At 44.9% G+C, this 24,940-nt stretch overlaps 1 protein-coding gene and 1 long non-coding RNA gene across 7 annotated transcripts in view; one reads left to right on the top strand and one right to left on the bottom strand.

Moving 5' to 3' along the window:
• The window catches only part of LOC140684494 (uncharacterized), a 268,835-nt gene that overhangs the window by 35,854 nt on the left and 208,041 nt on the right, over nt 1-24,940 (top strand). The gene's annotated exons all lie outside the window — the stretch shown is intronic.
• LOC100220375 (maestro heat-like repeat-containing protein family member 6) lies at nt 17,071-22,469 on the bottom strand. 3 transcript variants are annotated; one of them, XM_041717599.2, is made up of 16 exons: nt 22,234-22,469; nt 21,962-22,154; nt 21,653-21,717; nt 21,406-21,558; nt 21,084-21,232; nt 20,659-20,806; nt 20,233-20,420; nt 20,005-20,142; nt 19,635-19,749; nt 19,325-19,462; nt 18,907-19,083; nt 18,624-18,779; nt 18,356-18,460; nt 17,860-17,962; nt 17,718-17,774; nt 17,071-17,451 (listed from the first exon to the last, which is right to left on the bottom strand). In XM_041717599.2, the coding sequence occupies exons 2-16, from the start codon at nt 22,065-22,067 to the stop codon at nt 17,318-17,320; spliced, it is 1,932 nt and encodes a 643-aa protein (XP_041573533.1). In that variant the 5' UTR covers nt 22,068-22,154; nt 22,234-22,469; the 3' UTR covers nt 17,071-17,317. The 3 variants fall into 3 exon arrangements, with proteins under 3 accessions (XP_041573533.1, XP_072787717.1, XP_072787718.1); XM_072931616.1 differs by lacking the exon at nt 22,234-22,469 and having other exon boundaries at nt 21,962-22,159; XM_072931617.1 differs by lacking the exons at nt 17,718-17,774; nt 22,234-22,469 and having other exon boundaries at nt 21,962-22,162.

Below are 24,940 nucleotides of genomic sequence, written 5' to 3' on the forward strand. Positions count from 1 at the left end.
AGGGAATGGTCACAGAAGTGGGGTAAATTTCTGGTAGTTTGGTTTTGCCTGGGATTTGTTGCTGCTATTTCTGGACAATTCTTGGGGGGCTGAAGGCATCAGTCTATACCCGTCTTTGTTGCTTGTACAAAGACTTCCATCAAGCAGAGCACTTATTACTAAATGTAGTAATTGCTTACATAACCCTAATATTCTTTTTTTTTTTTGTGATGAGTGTTTAGTTTGACAAGCTCTCAGCTGTAGCCTTTCTTATTTCCATGACACATGGATTGTCCTGGAATGCCTGAATGTTGGTTAGTTTGGGGTTGTAATGTGTGGGTGTTCTGTTTAGGTCTGATTTTGGTTTACTTTTCATGAGTTTTTTTTGTTTGTTTTGTTTGGGTTTTTTTTCTGGCTGTTGTTTTTGCTTTTTGTTGTCTTTACTTTTTGAGAATCTGTTAGAGAGTAGAATACCAAAAAAAAAAAAAAAAAAAAACCAACAAAAAAAACAACCTGGAAAGAGCAGGAATTGTCTGTAGCAGGAAGAAAATCAAATAGGTGCATGACTCTGCTTAGACAAAATAGAAAATTTGGATTTCCCGCTCCCTCATTCCAGCCTTCATAGTCCTCTTTTAGTTACACAGTTTTTGTTCAACATATTGTAGAGTTGCTTAATTGCCAAAACTTGATTCTGCTCTAAGACAAAGCTCTGAGCCACTGCTGATACACTCATCAGGACTGGAACCTTAGTGTTTTAGGGTCTGCATACCAAACTATTTCTCAAAAATCCATTTATCTATATATCTGTGTGCCTGCTCAAGCTTTTCACTTCAGTCTAGAGAGAACTGTAACTGAGCATCTACAGGCAGAAATGCCTATGTTGATATATTTCTGTGACTACAGAATATATGACATTTTAGATGTTCTTTTATTTATAAGAATTTTGGCTTAGAAGTGTGAGTTCCATAACTGGACACACAGCCACTTTATCATATCTATTAGCAGCTCAGTAAGAGCAATATATCCTTATTTAATGCCAGCATTGCTTTCTTCAGGCACCCTGGCACTTGGGTGATGAAGAAACCTGTCATGTAAACTGTGCACTATTGTCTCAGGTTGGCTGTGATATTATTTTGGGTTTATGCAGTCAGGATACATACTGTGTACTTATTTTACAAATGCATTTTCCTCTCCCTGAGTAGAAGCCAAATCTGGGCATCTGTGCCTGTGCTGATTCATGCCCTAACAGACAGCTGAAATTCACTAACCAGCCCATGAGATAGAAGCTGAGATTCTTGTTTTCCTGACCTCTGGATACTCATCTTTTAGTGGATGGTGGCCTCCTGTTAAGTGATTGACTCAGAGTCTTATGTGGCCATAAATCCAATCGCAATGAATTCCATTGCAAAATGGTGAATCGCTGTTAGGTTGATTTAATGGTTGTTATTCCCAAAGTTGCTTTGTAATCTCTTCCCTTTGGCTGGCTGGATGTGAGCTTTTCATTAGAAGTTAGACTGTTACGTGTAATTTTCTGCCACTTTTTAATGAGAGAAGATATGCATGTCTTCAGAGGGTAATGAGAAAGCTGGAGTGGATAGAGTGAGGAGCACAGAGAGAGTGCCCCTTGATGAATTCATGGTGTCTCACTGCATCTACCTTGAGGGAAGATGCTCTTGTCTTTATACATAAATTAATTAAAAAACTTCTATGCTGTTAGTTTCGTCAAAGTATATTTCATGGTCTAGGAAAGAAAAGCTGAGCTGCAAATCCATGCTTGATCAACAGGTTATTTTTAGCCAGTCTTTCTAGCAAAGCTTAACACTGTAAGATGAAATTTTAACCTTATCTACTAATGTACCATCCCAAGTAGTGAAGGTGTTACAGGCCAAAAAATACCAACAGCTTCACTCTTATTTTTTTTCTAGCCCTCAGGTGGAGACTGTCCTTGCACATCTTTCCTCTCTCTGACAATTCAGTTTTCTATTGTTTTGTGTATGCTGATTTCAAGCCTTTTGATAAAACTATTTTTCTAGCTATGTTCAAAATGTATTTTTATAAACAGAGCTAAGAAAATCTTATGCAACAGAATTTGGACTGAGGTTCTACCGTGCCACTGTTAGAGTAGAAAACCATCAGTATTCCTGCTGTTCACCTCATTATCCAATAGTGACCCATTACTGACATTCAGCTTCTGGCTGTGGATGTTTAATTAGCATGACTGGTGCCTGGTTTTGAAACCCATTTTTGCTGGAAGCAAGTGCACCCTTTTGAACAAGAACCTGCCAGTGAAATTCTCTGCAACAGTGTGAACCTGGGGTTTCAAACGTGCAAAACTCTTGGCATCAAGGAGGCTTCAGTTCCATGAAGTCATGGATACACATGGAAGCAGAGTGTGCTACTGCTCTGAGCAGAAGCTTTTCTGTCCTCTTGGTGACCACCAGCTAACTGTAAGGAAATCTTCAAGTATGAAACTGAGAAAGCAAATGATTTCAGGAGCTTTTCAATTTTCAATTGGGTTTTTAAAAGTAGCATGCTTCTTTTGTCAGAAAACCAGGGGTCTGTGGGTAACTACACAAATGGCACTTTTCTAGACAGCACAGGTTTAATCTAAGTAAGGTGCATATCATTTCACTGACATTTCAGCCTTGCTCCATAACTGAAAATGTTGACTACTCTTTTGTGTGCACCATTTTCAAACTGTAACGTGTCCCTCTGCAGCTAAACTCTTTTCAAAAGGCTTTGTTTCTCTTGCTGTCCATGTGTCGAAGTTCTTGTGCTCCAAACAACTGAAATTTTATTTCTCTGTTGGTTGGATTAATTACTTTCAGAATGGACTATGCTCCTCTGATTGCCACAACATCAGTGAGTTCTTGCCAAATTAATTTTCTGTTTGTAGATGGTCCATTAACTACAATAGAAAGCCTCAGTCCCCCAGGCAGAAAGGCAAGCAGCACATCAACTCCTGTTTTGCTGTGTTGGAACAAGCAAATAGAGAATAAATACATCTGCTATCAGGTTGAATCCAGGCAGTTTTCCAGTTTGTCTCAAAATGATCAATGGACTGAAAACACTTTTCTTGCTTCTGTTGGCCTTTTGAATTCACCTATTTAAAACAGATAATGGAAAATGCATTTTACATAGCATCGAATGAAACAACAATGCTACTATACTTGCCCCAAATAAAAAAATCTTTATTCCTAAGAATAAAGGAAGGCTGGGTGAAGGGATATAAATACTTACTAAAGCACCTTCTGTGAAAAAGCTGCCACTCCTTGGAGCTGAGCTCTCATTATCATCCAGCACAGACAGTGGTGTTTGTTGAAATCATGTAAAATGTTTTTAAGGCTTAAATAATTTTCACTTTCACTGGCAGGTAATTTACATTACTTCCTCATCTTCTACCTGCATATGGGCCACCACATTCACTGGTGGTCTATTCTAATCTATTCAAATACTGGAATAAATTCATGAGCAGAAAAAGTAATATAACCTCTTCATATTGCTAAACCTATTTTAACCATCTACTTTACTTTCTTTTACCATCTTTAATCTCTGCCAAGGTTAGACATGGCAGCAGCTAATGCTAGAGCAGCTCAGCAGCTGCTGCACATTTTAAGATATCTTTCTTAGAGAGGATGCTGCTTTTTTACATATATTAGTGCAATATATTTGCTGTGATTGTGTGAGGAAAGGTTGGACCAAACAGCGTGGAATAGCATTTTCTTACAGCCCAGGAAGTGCTGACTGTATCCTAGAAATGTTTTTGTGTCATGACACAGCTCTAGCTGGAGAGGTTAAAGCAGAGGGAACCTGTGGCTGGCAACACCTTCATGACAACTTGGAATATAGCTTTTTCCCCCCCACAAGATTAAAAACTCCTTCAGCTCTTGAACAAAAATACCTCTAGTACAGTGTAACAGGACCACAGCAACTGTGTGGGACAAGTAAGAGAAGTGAAGGCAGAATGAAGCTGCCAGGATTTGCCAGGAAGTTGCCCCACTGCTGAGCAGAGATTTTCTGGGCTTTATTTTCCTCACCATGCATGCACAAAATCCTGGGAAAGGGACTATGAAATTGAAAAGGACATTTTCCAGTTTCCACACCTGCAGGATGTAAAAGAAATAAAATGAAAAATCCAAATCCCCTGGCATTTCCTCAGCCCTGTGGTTTCCTCCAGGCACATGAAGTGGTGGGGTCAGTGAGTGGAACACAGAGCCCAGCTGGTGGCACAGGCAGGAGCCAAATGGGACACCCACTGCCCTTGGAGGACATGCCAGACCTCTCCATTTGCATGTTGGCTTCCAGCATGCCCATTCCTGCCTGACTGCAGCCATTCCCTTGGCCATCCATATGGGCTGTTTCTCCTGTTAAGAACCTAGCTGAAAAGATCACTTGGAAGCAAAGTCATGGAATTATCAATTATTGTTCTTATGTTTCAATTAATTTGACTGTGGAGAGGAGAAGCAGAAAATAATTGAGGTCTCAATTAGGTAGGGAGGCAAAGCCTTTCCAATACTATATGGGTAGTTTGTGATGCTGGCTCCAAGCATGTTCATAATGGGGGATAAATGGAACACTCAGGGTGGATTATCCAGCTGTCACTTGCTATTTACTTGGTCTGCAGTGCCTGAGCTGGACAGGACTGGGTTTGTGTGCTGGTACAAGGCTCCCTGGTGCTTCATTCAGGGTACATACCCCTGGCACAGCCCATGTATGTGTGTAGCACAGCTCGCCAGCTGTTCCAGGTGTGCAAATTGCACCTCCTATTGCAGCTGGGGTTCTGGATGTGTGGAAACTCTTTACTAGAGCACTCATTTAATGATAACAAAGTTGGCAAGTGGAAAAGGACAGTATAAAGGTAATTCTTGGTATAATTATTTTGTACCCGCTGTTTATAGTATGGATTTTGGTTGGTTTTGGAGTTAGGGGGAAGAAGACACTTCCATTGTCCTGGCCCTGTTTATGGTTGAGACTGTGATGCCATAACCTTTTAAATTCTGTGATTGGTAACAATTCTGGTAAGACTTCAAATCTGGGTCTGGAAGTGAGTGTGCCTGGCAAGTCCACTGGGAACAATGCTCTCTAAGCAGGATTAATATAACACTAAAAATTTGCAAGCAGCACAAGATGATAATTTGTTATTTTGCCTCTTTAAACGGCTACAATTGCAGGAAAATATTGCTGAAAAACAAGCAAACTTAGTAATATAATTTGGTATAAGATTTTAATTCATTAGCTTTATGCTAATGAAAGTCTAATTGGACTTCTGTTGAATTTTCCCCTGAGGACATAGTGGTCATTATTATTTTTGTGTATGATAGAGGCTCAAGACAGTGAAATCTCTGATTTAATAGTCACTGACAAATTACAATTTGAACAGAAATTCAGTCTTCTAGTGGGCTGCCTGTGGCCTTGAGGAGAACACTGTTGGAGGAGGGTGCAGAACAGAAGGGTTGGTGTAGTACAGAAGACTTGTTTAATACAAAATAGTCAAGTGGACGAAGAGCATGGTAGAATTCTAAAATAATGCCAGAAAAGAATATAAGGGATAGTGAGAATGTTACTGCTGGATTACCTCAGTGAGCTCTTTTACAGGCACTTTTATCTGCTTTTCATTACTGACCTTAAACCATAAAACTAGTTTATGCTAATCAAAATGCCCATTTAAAGCTCAGAGGGAATAATCACTATAGAACAGGATTTGAATATTGTGTAGGAAAAATGGAATTATCTGGATGGGAGGAGCGTGAAGAAGAGAAATTCTGAAGTAGGGAGTGAGAGATCATAAACCCAGTTAGGGGTGACATGGGGAATCTCTGAGTTTCTCATCAGCTGGAGATGGCTGAGGAGGGCAGAGTGAAGATAACTTGTGTAGGAGCTGTGGCAAGTGGGATATAAAATGGGATATAAAATCCCTGTGTTTTCCAAGAAGGAGATCAGACTGGAGTGAGTACAGAGAAAACCAAATCATTGTCCTGTGACTACAGTGGTCATTAAGAATTAATTTTTAAAACACAGGAATATTCTGTTTAAATCAGTAAGTAACAAAGTTAATGCATCCAGTACATTTATATAGTGCTTAAGTTGTTTGTCTTCATTATTCATTAAAAGATTTTAGGTTTTCTCAATATGTTTTTCCTGCAGGTGCAGTGTTACTATAATAAATTACCATTTGGATGAATATTTATAATAAAAGTGTGCCCTCAGTGCTGCAACATATTATATTAGTCATGCTGATTCTCAGAGCTTCTATGTGTATTTTTATTAGTATACAATGGTGTCATACTTGGTCTTACATTAACAGTTCAAGATAAATGAAGCTGTTTATTCTTTGATGGGAAAACAGTCCTCCTCTCTTGTGATTCAGCGGTATTAAGGGTGTAGTCTTGTAGACTAATAAATGGAAATAACCCTTTTTTTCTGCTATTCTGAATTGATAGTCAATATTTCAGTATTTCACTTTGTATTGCATGTGCTGCTTGCACCAGGATCCAGTGCACAGTAGATTAAGTGGTGCTTCCTGGATTGCCCTAAGCTGCCTGTTGCACATGCTGGAAACCTTCAGGTAGATTTCTGCCCTATTTTTGGTAAGGCACAAGGACTTAATTATCTGTGGAACTGCTGAGGCACAGCTTTTCTCTGTGTGGCACAACTAATGCCCTTATTTGTAAATGTATGCACGGAAATTAAGACATGATGGAGAGAGCCACTGTGACCAAAAACCCTGAAAGGATGAGAGCACTTGCATGAGGGGGGAGTTGCTTTTATTTCATCTTGAAGGGCTCTTTTCAGGTGACAGAGGTGGCCTGTGGCACATGTGCTGTGGGAACCAGCCTGTAGCTGAGCTTTCTAACCAAATCCTTGACTAACTCACTATGAGAGCACAATGTATGTCTAAAGAGACAGGCAGAAATGTTTCTTCTTAAAATGTATTAATTTTGTTATATTTATACTTGCTTTATTTTTCTATGCTTTGTTATACCTGTTTTCAAGACTGAGCTTTGTAATTACAAAATTCTGCATTCCCTTCTGTGAGGGGCCGGGGAAATGCTGGTGCCCTGTATAATTTAGGAATTTTTTTTCCTTAATTCTGTAATCAACTTTCTTAGTTTCAAAACCTAATAATAAATAATAATAAGTAAAATAATAAAAAAATAATATAACCAAGGAAACAACTAAAAGCCTGATCAGTGTTCTGTTTACCTGTGTCATCTACAAAATTCAGCATATTTGAAACACTTCATAGGTAGTTTAAACACTTCCATAGGTAGAACCACAGATAAACCATTTCAGACACTGGAAGGATGATTTCCCAGCTGCCTTTTGTACCCCTTAAAAAAAAAAAAAGTATCAAAATCACCTAGTGGTCTAGGTAATGTGATGCCTCTAAAAATAAAAGCTCACATTTAAGACTTTATTGTGAAATTTGAAACTAAAACGAAAAGAGAATAAATATACAGCATGTAGCCACCTGCCTGCATGCAAAGGTAAATTATTAGAAACAATAAAATAATGCAGTTAAATTGTATAAAAGCAGATGTCTTGGGATTAGGGCACAAATTATAATCATGAGTCAAGGAAAGCATGATACTTAGCAATACTTAGAAAGATCATCTTTATATTTGGATTCTCAGAATGATGATATCACATACTTTTGGATCAAAACCATATTCCCATTGGTAGGCTGATTCTAAAATGTTTATTTTTCTGTTCTGTCCTTGTAAGCAAAGAGTATGTGGATGAGAAACACAGAGGTATCAGTGTGGGTGCCCAACTGTCTGTCTGCATTTTACCTCATCACTTGGTGATCCCGTGTAGCTGCACTGAATGATGACTCTAAATGTTCACAATTAGCATCACAGGTGGAAGGAAATCTGCCATAAATAATCTCCTAACAATATCAGAGCCTGTAATTTTCCAGCTATAAACAGAATTGCTCCCATTTGGTGTGTGCTGTGATGAAGAGGAGCAGGAGACAAGCATTTAGTAGTTCAGATGTTCCCTCCCACTCAGAGAGCACAGTGGGAATGATGGATCACCTCCAGTGCCATTAGCTCTGCCTGGAGTAGCAAGCTAATGCAAGGTAAATTAGAGGGCCTGGCTTTGATCCAGAAATTGACCAAAAGGCATAAGGCAGCACTTAGGAATCTCTGCTGAAGGCTGCACTCCACAGAATGTGGGGATGGAGCACCACATCCCCCAGCATACCCATCAGATGTTCAGGTCTCTTTTCTTAATAACCCACAAACATCCTAATGTAATTAACAAAGCACTCAAATGGAGGTGTGGTTTCCCAGAGAAGTGAAATCTTTATTTCTTCTTTGCTTCGTTGTTGCTTCCCAGTGCTCCTGGCATTTCAGAAGCCATGTGGTCAGTAATCAGTGTATATTATATCTAAATGGGATCTTTAAGGCCATCAGCTATTAAGTCTGTAATGCTTTCATATTTTCTCAGCCTTTTGTATAACCTTGGCACCACAGACCCCAGATTTTTCAAAGGCATCCTGTAAAATGCCTGTCTGCAATTGCTCCACTGATGCTGGGGGCACTGATTATTGAGTAAGGGTGAATTATTTTCCACTGCTCAGAAGCCTGTAAGATTAAATGCGTGACATGTAATAAAAGTGTGGACTTGGGCCTACCTTCAGATTCACTTCTGGTGGAAGTTCAAGTATCCAGTTCAGTAGCCTGCCCTAGTCTAGATGCTTTTAAAACAAAAACTTGATTCCTCATGAGATAGATTTTTACATTATGTCACTTTTTGACACATCTGTGTCAAAACCACACATTTTGAAATGTCTGTGTTTTATTTTGGGCTGTTTTCATGTTGTTCCTTGTTTTGTTTTAGTTGCTTTGATTAATTGTGTTTTGTTTCCATTACATTTAAGCTGGAATATTTATACTGTACAACTTTCCCATGTCATTTTTGACTGTATTATTGTTACGTTTATCCTTTCTTTCATTTTTATTTATTGAATGGTGTTTTTTCCTCAGCTTTTTTTCTTGTTCTTTGACACTGATCTTTTTATTTTGCCCTCTCCTCCTCCTTTCCCCCACATTGATTTCTGTGTTTCTTCTTCTATTGCCCTTTGTGCAATATATCAGATAGACACATATGCATCTGCTCCTGTTGCTTATTTCACTTTATCTGCTAGATCATCACAGAGTAATTAATAAGATGCCAAAGAGTCTGGCAATTCAAAGAACAAAAGCACAAGAAGACTATTAAGCACAACCTCTTGCAATAATTTGCAAGATAAATGTCTTCGTTTGAGTCTAAAGTTTCAAAAAATATTTTTCCAAGAGCATTTGTGGTAGTAAAATGTTTCTTAAATGAAACTTACTTCTCCCCCATAACTTCTGCTATAGATATCTTCCAAGGAAAACCAGCAATTCCTTTGATTAAGTGCTCCCATCTAATTAATTTTGCTATTTCCCTGTGCTCAGTTTTGTCCTCTTCAGAGTGGCACTTCATCCTTCATAATGCTGCCCTAAGCATTTCTGAGAGATGGAGAAGAGTTATAAATAACAATCCATAAACCTTTCACCAGGGAGTCTAAGCATACATCATAAACAGCGTGGTAATTCGGCTTTCAGGAAAGATACTAAATTGTGTAATCACTATTAAAGACTGTGCACTCAATAAGTAAATGGCTTCAAGTTTATGGGAGGAAATATCTCATGAAGATGTGGATAGAGCTCTCCTCTCAGTAGGGAACTCAAGCATATGCACAAAGCACATGCTTTTATTTTTTATTTCTATATCTTTCATAACAAAATGTCAAATCGCAGAGGTACTGCTTACTTTTAAGATTAGGACTAAAATAGGCTACAGTGTGTACTTTTATGCCATTATAACAAGCAGATTCAAAATCAGTTGTAAAGTTAATTTTAATGCTGTAGTATTCAAACACAGCTGGTGTTCCTGTACTCAGCCATTTCCATGAATGGATTTCTCTCTTCTTCAGTAATAAGCCTTTTGATGTGCTGGGATTTTAGAGTTGGGAGGCATATAGAAAGAAAAATCAATTGATATTAGCATTCCAGGCTTTTCTGAAGTCTCTTTTGGCCCACCAAACAGCTTCTACTGATCCTGTATGAGCAGCCATCCTGTGGAATGGGATTTCCTGAGTGTCCCTCAAGGTCTACAGGTCCCCAGGGTGGCTGGTGAGGAGGTGACTGCATAGATTTACACACAGTCAGGGGCCACTGCTCTGCATTGCTCCTACCATTTGTGTACCAGCAGTTGTTTCCTTTCTCTCCCTTTGTTTCCCAGCTCTTGGGCATGGTTCTTTTAGTTTTCATGCTGCTGCTTTCTGTTCTTTGTGTTGGCCCACACGGTCGGCAACCTTGTGAAGCCCATCTGAGCTGCTATCAAGGTTGCTGACATGCCACTGGAGTTTATAGCACCACATACAGCATTTTCTTTGCATGCTGCCTTATTCAGACTAGCAAACTGCCTTTGTGGAGTGAGAGGAAGGGAAAAGTAAAGCCCTGAGGAAAAGCAAAACAAAATTAATGAGCAAATTAATAAGAAAAATTAATTAACGGGAATTAGCCATCAAATGTGACTATGATATTTCTCAGATAGTAAGAGGAAGGTGACAAAGATTAAATATATGATCCAAAATTTTACATCAATATATTTAGATTGTGCCTGCTGTCATAGTGCTTTTGTTCATCAGTCATTCTAGGTGTTTTGTCGGGGTTTTCTTTTTGTGAATTTTTTTGTTGGCTATAAGTATGATGCATGTAAAATGATGACTTCCTGCAAAAAGGAGCACACATAGAAGGTAACAACTGTGACTTATTAGCTGGATATGAGCAAACAGGTCTCAGAGACCAGGATGCTTTGGGCCTTTTTCACAACTTTCCTGCTCATAGGAAGGTGGGAGCAGTGGTTTGCATGATACAGCTTTTTTCTCCTTCCCCACCACTTCAGTGATGCTTACATCACTGAAATCAGCCTTCCTCCTCCAGCCCTGTGCTCCTCCTTGCTGACACAACCAGCTGTCTCTAATTCCCATGCCAATAACATGCTGGTTTTTTTTTTTTTTTTGTTTTTTTTTTTTTTTTTTTTTTGGTTAAATGTGCCCTAGAATTAAGGTGAGAAAGTCCAGCTCACTTTCTTGGTAGTGATGGGCAGGTGCATTATTGAACATGCTTGAGCGCCTCAGTAAACAGCACTGCAGCACATTTCTGGACACTGTTAAATTTTAGTGCTGCCAAACTGAAACAACTTCCAGAGATAAGTGAAATGAGCAGGAATGGGTTGGGTGGGTAAGGACTGAGATACCTTGAAAACAGTTGGGATGAAGTAAAAAATACTAACAGCAAAAGGCACAAGTAAATGACAGACTATAATGGGCTAGAATAGAATGGAAATGAGCATCAAAACTAGAACTGGAAATGTGGCTGTAGTCAAGCATAAAGTAATCTTCTCTTGAAGACTGTGGTTGTGTTTATAATAAAATATACATGAAGACTTGATTTCTTTTCTAATAAGATAACATAAAATTGTTTCAGTGTGTTCAATATACTAAAAATGTCTCAGACAATTTACTGTCTTCTTTCTTAGAGTATAAGAGAATAATTTACAGTAAATAGTATTAACTTTTGCTCATTCAGGTAGCTGGATTACATGATCAATCTGTCACCTTGTTCAGTGTTTCAGCAGACAGGTCTGTTTGTCAAGTGTTGCTGCCAAAGAACATCTGTGCTTTAGATCATAACCATTCTCAGGCTTGCTGTGGGTACCTTTATGTTAAGTGGTGCAGATGTAGTGCCAGTCATTTAACAGCTCTGGTGTGTTGTCAGTGACAGAACAGGTCCAGGGCTGTCTGTCCTGGTGAGTCAACAGCTCACCTGTGCTTGGTGCAGCACTTCTGGCCCATTGATCTGGTGTGTGTACCTCCATTTCCATGATAGCATTGGCCTTACTTGACAGAAAGGAGAGGAAATGCTGATTCTAGCTGTCTCTCCAGTTCGTCTTTTCATACTGCAGTGCAGTATTTAAGTGATTGATCCATGCAGAACACTGCTGATATGCTCCAGCCAGTTCACTTGATGTTTCCTCTTGGGTTTGATTGGCAAGGCAGAGAAATCCTGGCTGCACAGGGGCCCATAGATGGAGGAAGCAACTCTATATGCAAATGAATAAATTCAAATGTCCCTTTTCCTATGCTTTGTTACATTTTTCTCTTGCCTCCCCACCTTCAGAATTTCACTCTGTGCATTAAAAAAGCAAACAAAATAAAACTGAGTCTCTGAAAGGCATTAGGTTTCTGTGTGTGTCAGTGACAGAGCATATGCGTGGATATTTTCTCTAATAATGAGTTCAGGAAGTTGCATGTGCCTTGGGCTGTGTTTATCTTTCCCACCACCTGTTTATCGGCAGAGCTGGGTGAGTGTGGGTGCCCCCAGTTCTCTGTGGGAATGGGGCACACGAGCTCTGCACAAGCCCTGCTGCCACAGGGGTCGTGGAACCTTATTAAGGGGAATACAACCCTTGCCATGAGCAACCCAAAATTTAGTAAAACAAGTCTGTATCCCCTGCTGGCAGTCAGGAGACAAGTAACCAGTAGGACTCAAGGTAGACCCCTGTAGGAATAAGGAACTGTATTCCTTGAGGGCAGAATTATGATCCTATATATTTTGGGAAATGCAATCCATGAGCCTGATTTTGAAGTATTTTATCATAAACAGTCTTGGGTAAACTAATTAATCTCTGCAAGGATGATTGGGGGGCTCCTGAGATATATATATATTCTTTCCACATGCTGTTGCCTGGAGATATTATTCAGGGACTGTCTTGCTGAACAGATATGGATGGGTATTTTGGAGTATCAGCTTATGTCTGGCTTTGATTTTTTGGGAATTATTTATCTTTGTAAGTAGAATACTGGTGCAAGAGATTTAGGTCTGACTTTTCTGGCTCTACTTCTTTTTCAAAACAATGAAACAAATAACTTGAGGGAAATATAGTAAATATGTCCTTTTCCAAAATTTTACATTGAAAGATAATTTTATGTTTTCTGAAGCTGCATTCAGTATAAAGATTCATAAGATTGATAAAAATGCAATTAAATCAACACTTAGCTATCTATGAATTAATGAACTAAATGAATAAAACTTATGGACTGTTTTGATTATTTACCTTTTCTATTTATTTCTGTGGTATTTATTAAAATCTACAATATAATGGCCTGTGATGAAATAAGCAATATTGCTGTAAAGATTTTAATCTCTCTTTTGACGACTGAGGGTCTGAGCCTTTTCATTACTGTGTGATAGGATGTGCGTTCACATTAAAGATTGCAAATAATCATGACAGCTATAATTATCCTTTTTGTTTTTTCTGAATTTTTGTGGTTTGGGGGGTTTTGCATCAATTTAAGGAGAAATTATTTCCACTGTGCTGGATATGTAGATTTACAGCTGAGTATTGATGAGTAAAATGAAAAAAATAATCAAAAAGAACTTATTGTTATTTTCCATATTTTTTATGTTTTGGTAACAGCAAGTCTCGGGTTCAAAACATCACACAGGACACAGAGAAGGAAAAGGCAGTGAGGGTGCTTGATCCAAAAGCTGTAGAAGCAACAAACATTGAATCAAGCACAGCATGACAATCTTAGCATGTTTCTCTCCTCTAAGGTACTAATCCTTGCTTGTCTGGATCTTGTTTAACAAGTGTTTGTCTGGGAAGGACAAAAGCTGAAGTAGTCCTGGGTGGATGGGAGGGAAGCTCCCAGAGATTGAACATCAGGACATTCATGCTGGAGACAGAGGGAAGGTTTACAGCTTAAAAAAAAAAAAAAAAAAAAAAAAAAGGGAGTTAACTGTAGTCAGTATGAGAGTTGCTGCTTGCATTTTGGACTTGAAAGACTGGTGCTGTACCAAACTGTTGTTTTAAACTACTCTGTCGAGCCTAATAGATTTTAATGCTCCTTTTAAACCTTGCATCCTTAAACCTCCTAAGTTAAGCAATGGTAATGCTTTTCTATTAAAGGCAGATTTACATAAATATTTTGTACTTCTTTTAATACAGAATTAAGGAAGGCCTTACAACCGAAAGGATATGAAAAGATGTAGGAAAGTATTTTGAAATGTAATAAATGTGTGTAATTTCTTGCACTTAGATTTTTAAAAAGATGGGGGAGAAATAGAAGTGAGAGGTCATGAGTTTTCCAGCATGTAAAGCTGGTGACCATGACCTGGGGGAAAAAATGCATAATAATAATAATTAGCTTGTCAACTAATATGCTGTCTTTGAATTGTTCAAGATGGTGAGATGATTCATATACTCATTAAAAGACATTCAAAATGTAGGTGAAAGGGCAAATGATTTCTGTAAATGGGAATTAATACACACAAAAAAATAACTGATGTAGAGAATTTAACGGCTCTGGTTCCTTGGAAATTTATTCTATAACTAGTGATAGTTCTTTTAAATCACTGACCTTTTAAAATAGTAGTAAAATTATATTTCAATATCTTTTTGCTTATTTAATTATGTATTGATATATCACCATTGGTCTTTGGGTATGAAAACCTTGAGTAACTTTCAGATAATATCAGGTGGGGGCTGGTAAGGAGCCATAAATATCTTTATATGCCTTTTCTCTAAAGGTTAACATTTTTATTAGTAAGAACACAACCTGCAATTCCATAGGCATTAATAGCTGTGGCATTGGAAGACATGTGCCAGTCCAGTACTATCCTGCCTAGCAGGATTTTCTCTGCTGTGAATCTGCATAATTAGGTAAGTGACATCTACTCAGTAAGGTTAAGTGTAATGAGTTTTGAGTCTTGTTAGCACCTATCACTGTTATTGTTGAAGGTTATCTTTAGTGTTTGTGGGATTAATAGATGTGGTCTTAGTTCCTGGAAAAGTAATTAAGACTTAAAAAAAAAAAAAAATCCAAGATCAGCAACTGTACTATTATTCTTTCTCCAGGTACTACACTTAATGAACTTTAAACTGAGTTTTTCAACACATGTAGTTTGGCTCTGAGTCTCTGAAATTAGGTCTTTGCATTATTTTTTGTGTATTGCAAATCTGGCATGATCCACACACCCTTCTTCACAGATCTCTCCAGATATTGCTTTTCAGTGCCTTGGAGAAACCATTGAACAACTCTTTGCTCTCTTTTTGTTCAAATTGTCTTGTCTTAGATCACAGGGGTGCTCTAGAAGCTTGTTTATGTGTCATGGAACAGCAGGACCACAAGGCCTGTGGTACATGAAGGCAGTGGACATGTGGGAAAGCATTTGCTGCAGATCAGTTGTCTCTGTGTAACCAAGTAATGTGGAAGCTGACAGTCCACCATGGATGGGTTCCTGTTCTTGTGTCCAGTCCAGGGCTGCATCTGGTGAAGAGCGAGCGTGGCCAGAGCTGCTGAGGGGCTTCAGGAGAGGCCGGAGAACACAGCCCAGCCCTGTTCTCGCCAGGCAGGGAGAGCCTCGCGATGCCCCAGGGATGGAGCACGCTGCCATGTGGTCCAGCCCCAGCCCAGCTTCTGTCCTATCCATGGGCATGTCCATGCTGTGGCCAGCAGCTCATGTCCAAAGACAACCGGGTGCTGCCTTCTGGGCAAGGGAGTGGGAAGGCACGAGCAGAGAATTTCCCTGGTGAAGCTGGGAGGGACCTGGGGAAGTGCAGAAGATTGGGATAACGCTGGCATGAGAGAAGCCGTTCTGTGTCCCTGATGATGGTGCCAGCAGTGTGAAGGAAGAGCCAAGAGAACACTGGAAGCAGACACATCCTGCTGCTTTCTGCTGTTCCATGGACACGGAACACACTTGTTCCCACAGCTCCAGAAGACTTGATGCAGGAACAAAAACTGTTCCTATTTCTGAAAATATAACCAGCTAATATATTTTCATTAGATCAAAATCTGGATGAGAGAAGGTAAAGATGGATTAGTCCAACTCTAGTGGAAGGTGTCCCTGCCCATAGCCAGGCAACTGGAACTACAGGATCTTTAAAATACTTTCCAGCACAAACTGCTGGAGGAATTCTGTGATTCCCAGAGCTGAGAGCAAAACTACAATTGTACTCAAGTTCTGAACAGCTGAGCACACAGCATCAAAGGAGTTTTAGGACTCCAGCTTAGCCTTATATAGTCACCATACCAACTTACCAATCTCAAATTCAGCATCTTTATTGTCACTGCAGCCTCTGGAATTGGTGCAAGTTCCTTATCCCAACATTAGGTATCCCAAAGGTAGCAGAACAGGTAGGCTTTGGCCAGAAAGAGCCAGAGGAGCTCTTTCTTGCTGGAGAAGACCACCTATTGAAACTGCATAAGGGTAGATTTGGGTTAGATGCTCTTGGAAGCACCTCCTGGGACTCTCCACTGTGCATGGAGCACTTTTCATGCCTGCTCTGAACAGTCTTTGGAAAATAGAGCACGACCTGGCTCTGGCTGTGATTTCAGCAAACCCCAAACAGGAGGAGAAAGATGCAGCAGCTCTTTTGCAGCCATGCCCAAGAGAGACTGGAAGGGTATCCTCGCTCTGGTCTCACTTGATTGGGTTTCTGGCTGTGTATGAGGCAGGAGCTGCGATTCCTCAGTTGTGGGGACCAGAAGTGCAGCCAGGATGGCAGCACTGCCTGACAGCACCCCATACAGTGGGGCAGTTGTGTGTCAGCCCCCTGAACTGCTGCTTCATTTGCTTCATTTTTAGAACACCCAAAGCTCACTGTAAATCAGGGTGCTCTCTGGTTCTGCCGTCTTCCTCTCCCTTTGTAGGGAAGGACCACTGCTGTGCTTTCTTGAATAACTTCCAGTATTCCAAGCTCCTTTGCCCTCAGTGGATGCTTGCCATGGAATCCCTTACAGCTGGATTCAGAAAATACTGGAGTTGACTCTTCTAAAATCCAGATTCTTTGACTGCTGACCTTCAGTGTGCTCAGCAAGACCCTTAGGTCCACAATGTTGTGAAACCAGACCTTCAGGGCAGGGACCTTTCCAGCATGATCTGACTCGTGCACAAAATGCAGCACCAAAAATAATGGCAGAAAAGCCCTGGCCTGAGTGCTCCAGGGCTCAGGTTTTGCTCCACTTCAGCTCCACAAAGATACAAATAAGGTGAAGAAGTTGCAATGTTTATTAATGGCAATCAAAGCAGAGGGATAAGCTTGGGAGAAGGAGAAGGGAACAAGCAGGGTCTGAGGGCTGGATAAGCTTGGGAGAAGGAGAAGGGAACAAGCAGGGTCTGAGGGCTGCAGGGAGGGACCAGTAAAGAGGGAAGAAGGCAAGCTCAGGTGTGCCCAGCATCAGCTGTGCCTGGAGCTCCACCTGCTCTCTGATCTCTAGGGGATGTGTCCTCTTTCATTGAATCTGGTGCTGTCCTGGTTGTCTCGATCCAGAAGATGAACCTAGTGATGCAGCTCTTTCATCTAACATGACTTGAACTCTCAGGTTTGTTTTGGAGGGGCTGTCATCTGTGCGAAGGGCTTGAAGGGCTGAAACAAACAGACCCACGGTCAGAGTGAGGAAACTCCCTGAAAGGACCAGCCCACCCAGCTCTTGCCATGGCCTGGAGGAAGCAGGACACAACAAGGATCAGCTGGAAGGTGCTGGCCACAACTCTCCGGCAGACCTCTGAAATGGCTCTGTGCTCTCCCCATGGTGCCCCTCATCCACACAAGGAGCACAGCCATCCGCAGCTGGGGCAGGGATGGCAGCTTCCCCTGGCAGCTCCTCCTGACAGCCCGCTGGCCTGACTCACCCTCACAGATGAGCTGCAGCTCTTCTGGCTGCCCCCTCATGAGCAGCCCGGCGATCCCTGGAACACAGAGCCTGTCACGGCCCCTGGCCCTGGTGCTGCTGCAATGGGGAAGGGAGGGACCGAGCCCCGGTTTGTCACTCACCAGCAGTCCTGACGGCCGCCTCTCGCAGGGGCTCCTGCGGGCTCTGCAGGTAGGGCAGGGCCCGGCGCAGGTGCTCGGCCGCTCGGCTCCTGTCCTCTGCCAGCTGCAGAGAGCGGCAGGGCACGGAGGGAAGGGTTGCTGTGGGCTCTGTCCCTCGGCCGGGCGCTCCCTACGCCCGGCGCCGCTGCCCCTGCCCACACAGCCCCGAGCCCGGCCGGCAGCCGCAGCTCCGGGCTCTGCAGGGGCAGAGGGCCCGGCGAGCCGCGGTGCCGCCCCGCGGCAGAGCCCGGCTGGCTCGGGGCTCCCTCAGCACCGGCCTTGGGGCCGGAGGAGCTGGAGCAGAGCCCTGCGGCCCAGGGAAGGCAGCGGCGTGTGGGGCGCCGGCCGGTGCCCCTGCGTGCAGCGCTGGGCAGGGGCCGCAGCTGCGCCCCACAGACCGGGCACCGTGGGCAGGCGGCTCCTGGGGCTGGGGCTGGGGCTCCCGGGCTGTCCTTACCAAGCGCTCGGCAAAGCTCCACAGGTCATCCGTCTTCAGCAGCCGCTGGAGATCCTTCCTCTTCTTTAGGAAAGTTACTGCACAAAGCAGCGTCTCCCGAGAGGCCTGCAGAGCGGCAGAGCCCCGGAGATGGCACCGCAGCCCCGGGCACAGGACCCGCGTCCCTATGCCAAGGCCAGGAGGGGGCTGGAGCCATGAGGAGAAGCCAGGGTGTGGGGAGCCGGCTGAGCCCCCTCCCATGGGGACACCGGCGCCCAGGAGCCCTCACCTGTGCCACACGCTGGTTCTCATCATGGCAATGGAAGAAGAGCGGGAGCAGGCTCTGGCTCACAAGCATCTTCAGGGGCTTCTTTCCCTGTTCCACTACTGTTTCCATCACATCTCGATAGAGGCGAATGGAGAGCTGCTGCACATGGCTGTTGTCCTGTTGGAAAGGAAAAAACCTCAGCACTGGATTCTCCAGGCCCCCCTGTGCACAGGCCCAAAAATCCACAGGGCACCACACTTCTGGGCAGCACCCAGTGGCCAAGGCTGGGGGCACAGAGCCTTACATAGTCAAAGAGGGGCCGGAGCACCTCAGCCAATTTTGGGGCTGTAGAGCTGGATGTTAGGATATCTTTGTTCAGGAGTAGATTTGTGAACACAGAGAGACTCCTCTTGACCACCTCTGTGTCTTCATTCCTCAGTAGCTCCACAAGGCGTTCAGAGAGGCTGCATAGTTTTTTGGCCTATGCGGAACAAAGGTTGTGCTGTGAATCCATGGAAAGCTGCACCGCCAGCAATGCTCCTGGTGCAACCCCACCTGCCTGCCATGGAGCCCAGAGGCCAAAGGCCCGTCCCAGAGCACTCAGGCAGCTGAACAGCGACCCTGGAGAGCTGGGAGCAGCTGGCACAGCTCCCCAAGCCCAAGGGGCTGCTTTCCCCAGCCCCACGCTGCCAGCACAGCTTCAGCTGCTGCCTCCTTCTCACCATCGAGGGGTCCTTGCTGAGCACCATGAGGCCTTTGAGTGCCAGGTGACACCTCTCCATGGACTTGCTCTGCAGATACTTTGTCATGATCTCCAGTATTAAGTTACCCCATTCACTCAAGTCCAGGCAGTCCAGGACCTGAAAGGCACAGAGCAGTGACAGGAGTGCCCAGCTGGCAGGAGCTCAGAACCGCACAGGGCTGAGCCAAGGCAGCAGCACAGGGCACGGCACCGTCCCAGGCAGCTGCAGCTACAAGAGGGCAGAGGGGTGGGAGGCAGCTGAGCGAGGCAGCGCTGGCCATCGGGCTCACCTCCACCAGGAACGCCAGGGCAGCCAGATCCCAGCGTGGCTCCTCCCTGCTGAGCCACCTGAGCAGGCGGAATGCAGTGCCGGAACAGAAGGGTCGGCTGACACGGCGCATCTCCCTGGAGGGGAGAAAAAGGCACCATTGCTCCTGAGCTGAGTGGCCAAACCCCTCCCAGGGCCGACTCACAGAGGTCTGGTCTTCTCCCGAGCGGGTACTTTGGGAGGCAGCTGCTCCAGGGCACCCTCCTCTCCCAGCCTTTTCCAGCCTGCTCATCCCTCCCTTGGGGACAAGGCCTTGCCGCCCATGACCACGGGGACCGCGTGGGGTGCTCTGGGCACAAAGGAGAGGGGTGGTGGGGAGAATGAGGTCTCACCTGGCCAGCAGACCCACTGCATAGTGGTGGGTGTCGGCACAGAGCAGCGTGTCCCAGGCACACTTGCGTTCCACTGCCATCAGTAAATCCAGACAACGCAGATGGTGTAACAGTGCCCTCACAGTGTTCACTACAAATCTGTACGCAGAGCAAAGGCCCAGGTCATGCTGGGACCCCAGGCTTCAGCCCTGGGGATGTGGGAGTGACTGGAGGACTGGGAAGCGGCACCTGTTGATATTGGTGGGAAGGCCATTTTCCTCCTGACATCTTTTCCATAAAGTATTTATGTCCTCTGATACCTGCTCTGTACTGATGTAAACTTGGAAGAGCAGAGCCACAAAGAGATTGGGGAAATATTCCACAAATGGCTCTGGGCACCAGGGCAGGCGGAGAATCTCCCAAAGCACCCTGGTTGCCTGCAAAGGATAAACCATTTAGAGACAGCACTCAGTGCCAAGTGGCAAGGCCTGAGCATACGAGGGAGAGGCCAGGGGAGACACAGGGGGAGCATCTGGCTAGTGCCCCTGAACCTGCCCCTAAGCCAGGCGTCAGCCCAGGGCCTGAGGCAGGGAGAAGCGTTGCAGTGGGGGAGAGGATGGAGAGGCACTGGAGAAGCAACCTGTGTGCAAGCAAAGGCCAGTTACAGAAACTCACAGCCAGAGCAAACACATCCTCATTGTCCCCATCAGAGGTGTACATTTTCTGCAGTGGCCAGCCCTCCATCACACAAAGCAGTGTTGGCAGCACCTTTTCCAGTGCTGTTCTTGATGAGGCTATGGTCTTCCACATGATTGCAGCACCTCTGCAGGACCAGAGCTGTGTGTCAGGAGGGTCTCAGCCAGAGCACTGTGGTCTGGGCAGCCACAAGGGCCCAGATGACAGAGCCACAGTGCCCTGAGGGGTAAGGAGGGAGCATGTCAGGAGGCTAATGGGCTGACAAGCCAGGGCTGGGAAATGGAGTGTCCAGTGGCTTCTGGAACTCTCTGCCTGTCTAGCAGACCCCATTGGACTGGCGGTACAGGGTGGTGGGGCCTACAGGCTGCTTAGACCTGAGCCCTCGAGGCAGGTGGGCCCTGTACCTGTCACATGATGGGGCACAGCGCAGGAGGGTCACTGCAACATCAGTGGGGTGTGCCTCAGTCAGCCTCAGGATGTCCATGAACAGCCCCTCGTCTGGAGGCCCATTGGACACAAGCCTCTGGTGCATGTTCCTAACAAAGCCTGGCACCTGCAGAAGGCGTGGGGAGACTTGAAGAGCTGCCACAGCAGCAGCTTTCCCTGAGCAGTGCTTCCCTTCCCACCACACTGGGCTGGGCCTCAAAGGCTGAGAAGGCCAGTGGAACTGGCTTGAGGCGCCACCCAGTTCCTGGAGACACCCAGCCCTAGCCACAAGCTGCTTACTTGACTTGGACTGGAGACAACTCTGTCCCCAAAGAGATCCAGGCTGGGAGCAGGAGCTATGCTCTGAGTGGCTGTGGGGCCCGGCTCTGCTGCAGCCTTGGTAAACATGCTGCTCATCTCTCGGCACCGAGTGCCTGTGAGGTTCGTAAACATCTGCAAAAGAAGGAACAGTAGGGAAGAGAGGGATGATCCATTGGGTGCTCCAACGGTGATGCTCAGCTGACAAGGTGGGGATGGCTCTCAGTACCTGGCATACAGAGTGCCAGCAGCTATGGGTAGAGTCTGGTCCTTGTGTCTGGTCCCTCCCTGCAGCTGGCAAAGAGAAAGGAATGCCAGAGCTGAAGAGCTGCAGGAGAGGCCAGAGAACACAGCCCAGCCCTGCGGTCCCCAGGCAGGGACAGCCCCGGAATGCCCCAGGCTACCAGGGGCTCCTGCCCCAGCCCCTCTTCTGTCCTATCCATGGGCATGTCCAGTGGGATGGGATGGGATGGGATGGGGCGGGGCGGGGCAAAGCTGGCTGCAGGCACCAGCCGTGTGGCCCAGCCCTGCCACTCACCCTTCTCCAGCAGCTGGAACTGTGGCAAGTCATTCTGTTGCTGTGGTGGGGCAGCACTAGGGCATTTTTCCACCTTCTTGGGTAGGCTTGGAGGTGTCTCTGCCATGTCAGTGTCTGGATTTATGGCTAGTTGCAGGAGACACCTTGAAAAAGCCGCAGGTCAGCAACTGCTGCAGCCATGCCTTGAATGTACCTACAATAGAGAAGGCTTGGAAAGGCTACAGAACAGTAAGTCCTGCAGCCTCCCACAGTCTCCCCTGAAGGCCTCCTACCACAGTGACAGGAGATATTTTGTAAAGGCTCTGGGTCAGCAAGTCCTCCAGACTGTCCTTGAGGGCACCTGCAAAAGAGAAACCTTGGAAATGCTATGGATCCCCAAGTCCCACAGTCTGGCCTCAAGGTCACCTGTACAGAAAACTTCTTGAAGAAGCTCCAGGTCAGCAGGAAAGAAGTCGGCTGTGTGGGGCTCCTCACAGCACCGCCCTGTCCCGTCCTGTCCCGCTGTGTGCACCGAGCGCTGTGGCGTGGCCGTGTGGCCACCAGCACCTATGTCAGGACGTGTCACAAAGAGCTCTATGACACACTTCCACGTGCCCTGGGGACACGCCCACCCCACCCAAACTGCCCCAGCTTGCAAGGAAGACCTTCCCCCAAGTGGTGAAGACCCCACCCAAGTGGTGAAGTTCCGACAGGAACTTTAGGAAAGGCCCAAACAAGCAGCAGCTGCTCCTCTGCTCTGCCTGCTCAGGGCCGCAGCAGGAGCCCCCACAGCTGCCAACGGAGCCGAAGTGGGAAGGGCACCTGGAGCTTCTCCAGAAGCTGCCACGGCCTCTTTGGGACCAATTCCAGTGCTGGGTGGCTCTCACACACGCCAGGGGTGTGACGCAGACATGGGACGTGTGGCCCAGAGCACGAATGCTGCTCTGACTCCTGGCGAGTGCTGACATCAGCAGGTGTGGCAGAGTCCCTGCCAAAGGAGACCAGCCACCCCCCAAGCCCTGCCAATGCTGGTGCCTGTCTCCTGCCACAGAGACCTGTGGCCCTGGGGGACTTCTGTGACAGAGGAGAGCCAAAGCCAACGTTCCTTGGTGTCTGTGTGATCCTTTCTGCAGGAGGCTGCAGGCAGGAGCATCTGGAGCAGCACTTGGTAGCCGCACTTGGTATCTGTCAGAAGCTGTTGCTCTTACCTGAAATGATTTTTGCTTGGAAGTGATAATCTGCAGCAGAGAAACACCATCCACTGTTGACTTCCAGAGGACAGTTACAGAGATACTGTCAAGTTTCCTTGTGTCCTTCTGTTTTTCTTGCTTTCTGGGAAAAAACATCAGCCCAGCATCTGATGCCCAATGCTCCGGTTGCTGCCTGTCAGGCTGTGGCCAGCAGCTCATGTCCAAAGACAACCGGGTGCTGCCTTCTGGGCAAGGGAGTGGACAGGCACGAGCAGAGAATTTCCCTGGTGAAGCTGGGAGGGACCTGGGGAAGTGCAGAAGATTGGGATAACGCTGGCATGGGAGAAGCTGTTCTGTGTCTCTGATGGGATGGGATGGGATGAGAAATCTGTTGGGAAATATAGGATGAGCCAAGAGGAACAGAGCCTGAAGAGGGGAAAATATAAAAAAATCTTCTATGGGAAGGTTTGAAACATAAAGCTGCTCAAACTGAGTTTCCCAGTTAATACATAGAATGGAATTCTGTGAGTTGGCAGAGAAGTGTTTCTGAGAAAAGGCATGTAGCAAAATGTATTCTCAACTTAAGACAGGAGGCATGGAAGGAAAACATGAATGTACCACTTGATAGAAAACAAGGCTTGTGGGAAGAATTCAAAGAAGGTCACTGAAAGGGAAACAGTATTTGTTCTCTCAAAAAATATAAATACCCATAGAGGGTAGAAATAACAGCTAGTTTTGCTCCCTGTGTGAGAATGGCTTTATTGGAGAATATCAGTATTATTAGAGAAGATTACGTGGACAATGTTGATTAGATGATTCATAAGTGAGTAGCCAAATGAACCATTGTCTCAAAGCTAGAGGACAGAAACCAGGTTTTTCTGCAGGATATAGCACAATGTGATGTTGAAAAGGTAAGGGACAGATTTTCGTTTCTGTGTTGCTGGAAAATAATAGAGAAAGATACAGTTATTTATACTGATGGAGCTTCCAAGATGCAAACAAAAATATCACCATAAACAATATCTGCCGAGTGTTAAAACTGTAGCAATTTCTAGAACTGCTATAATGGAAAATCCACATCAGGTCAGGTGAAACGGACATTTGACTTTACACCCAAAACCAAACCAACCCAAAAAGTCTTCTGCTGCACCCACAGATGTATCACAATCTACTGTGGTGCACCCACAGATGTATCACAATCTACTGTGGTGTATTGAGAGAAATATAAAGATATATTACATCCTGTAGCAGTCATTTCAGAAAAAGCATCCCTTGCTGTATCCAGTAAAGAAGAAACATGGCAATTGTGCAATCTCCTGAGAAACTGCTGTCTTGCTTGTAAGGGAAGCCTTCTATTATAGAGGCACTTCTAAAATAAGAAGGTACTGAATACTAAGAAAAAGAATTCAAAATATATGAGGGTAAATTTGTTCTTGTCAAAAATATGGCATGTAAGTAGAAACATGACAAGCAAAAGTCCTGATGGTTCTGACTGTCCAGGAACATCACCTTAGGCACAGACTCAGCACTGGGTCATATCTGGAGGGAATCCCTCTCGGATTCCTGGTGGGAGTGATGGATGCTAGAGGAGCTGGAAATTTGTTTGCCTTTACCCTGTGTGTGCTGTGTTAAGGCCATATCCCAGGAGAAGGATGAAGGGCACAACTGCTCACATGCCATGGTCTGGCTGTGCCATGTCTGGGCTTCACTGAGCCTTGGGCTGCAAGAGGGGCAAGAGGCTAACTTGGAGAGAGCTGGGCACAGTGGGAAGAAGATCAAGATGGGAAGGCAGGAGACTTCAGAGATGGTC

The sequence above is a fragment of the Taeniopygia guttata genome, chromosome 7, assembly GCF_048771995.1.
Source record: "Taeniopygia guttata chromosome 7, bTaeGut7.mat, whole genome shotgun sequence".
NCBI lineage: Eukaryota > Metazoa > Chordata > Aves > Passeriformes > Estrildidae > Taeniopygia > Taeniopygia guttata.

What these genes read in the sequence shown, in the direction of transcription:
- LOC100220375 (XM_041717599.2), bottom strand. Translation starts at nt 22,067, where the DNA reads ATGGCAGAGACACCTCCAAGCCTACCCAAGAAGGTGGAAAAATGCCCT. An exon ending in TTGTCTCCAGTCCAAGTCAA is followed by an intron (nt 21,233 to 21,405) that starts GTAAGCAGCTTG and finishes CGCCTTCTGCAG; the next exon opens with GTGCCAGGCTTTGTTAGGAA. An exon ending in AGAACCAGCGTGTGGCACAG is followed by an intron (nt 18,461 to 18,623) that starts GTGAGGGCTCCT and finishes GCCGCTCTGCAG; the next exon opens with GCCTCTCGGGAGACGCTGCT.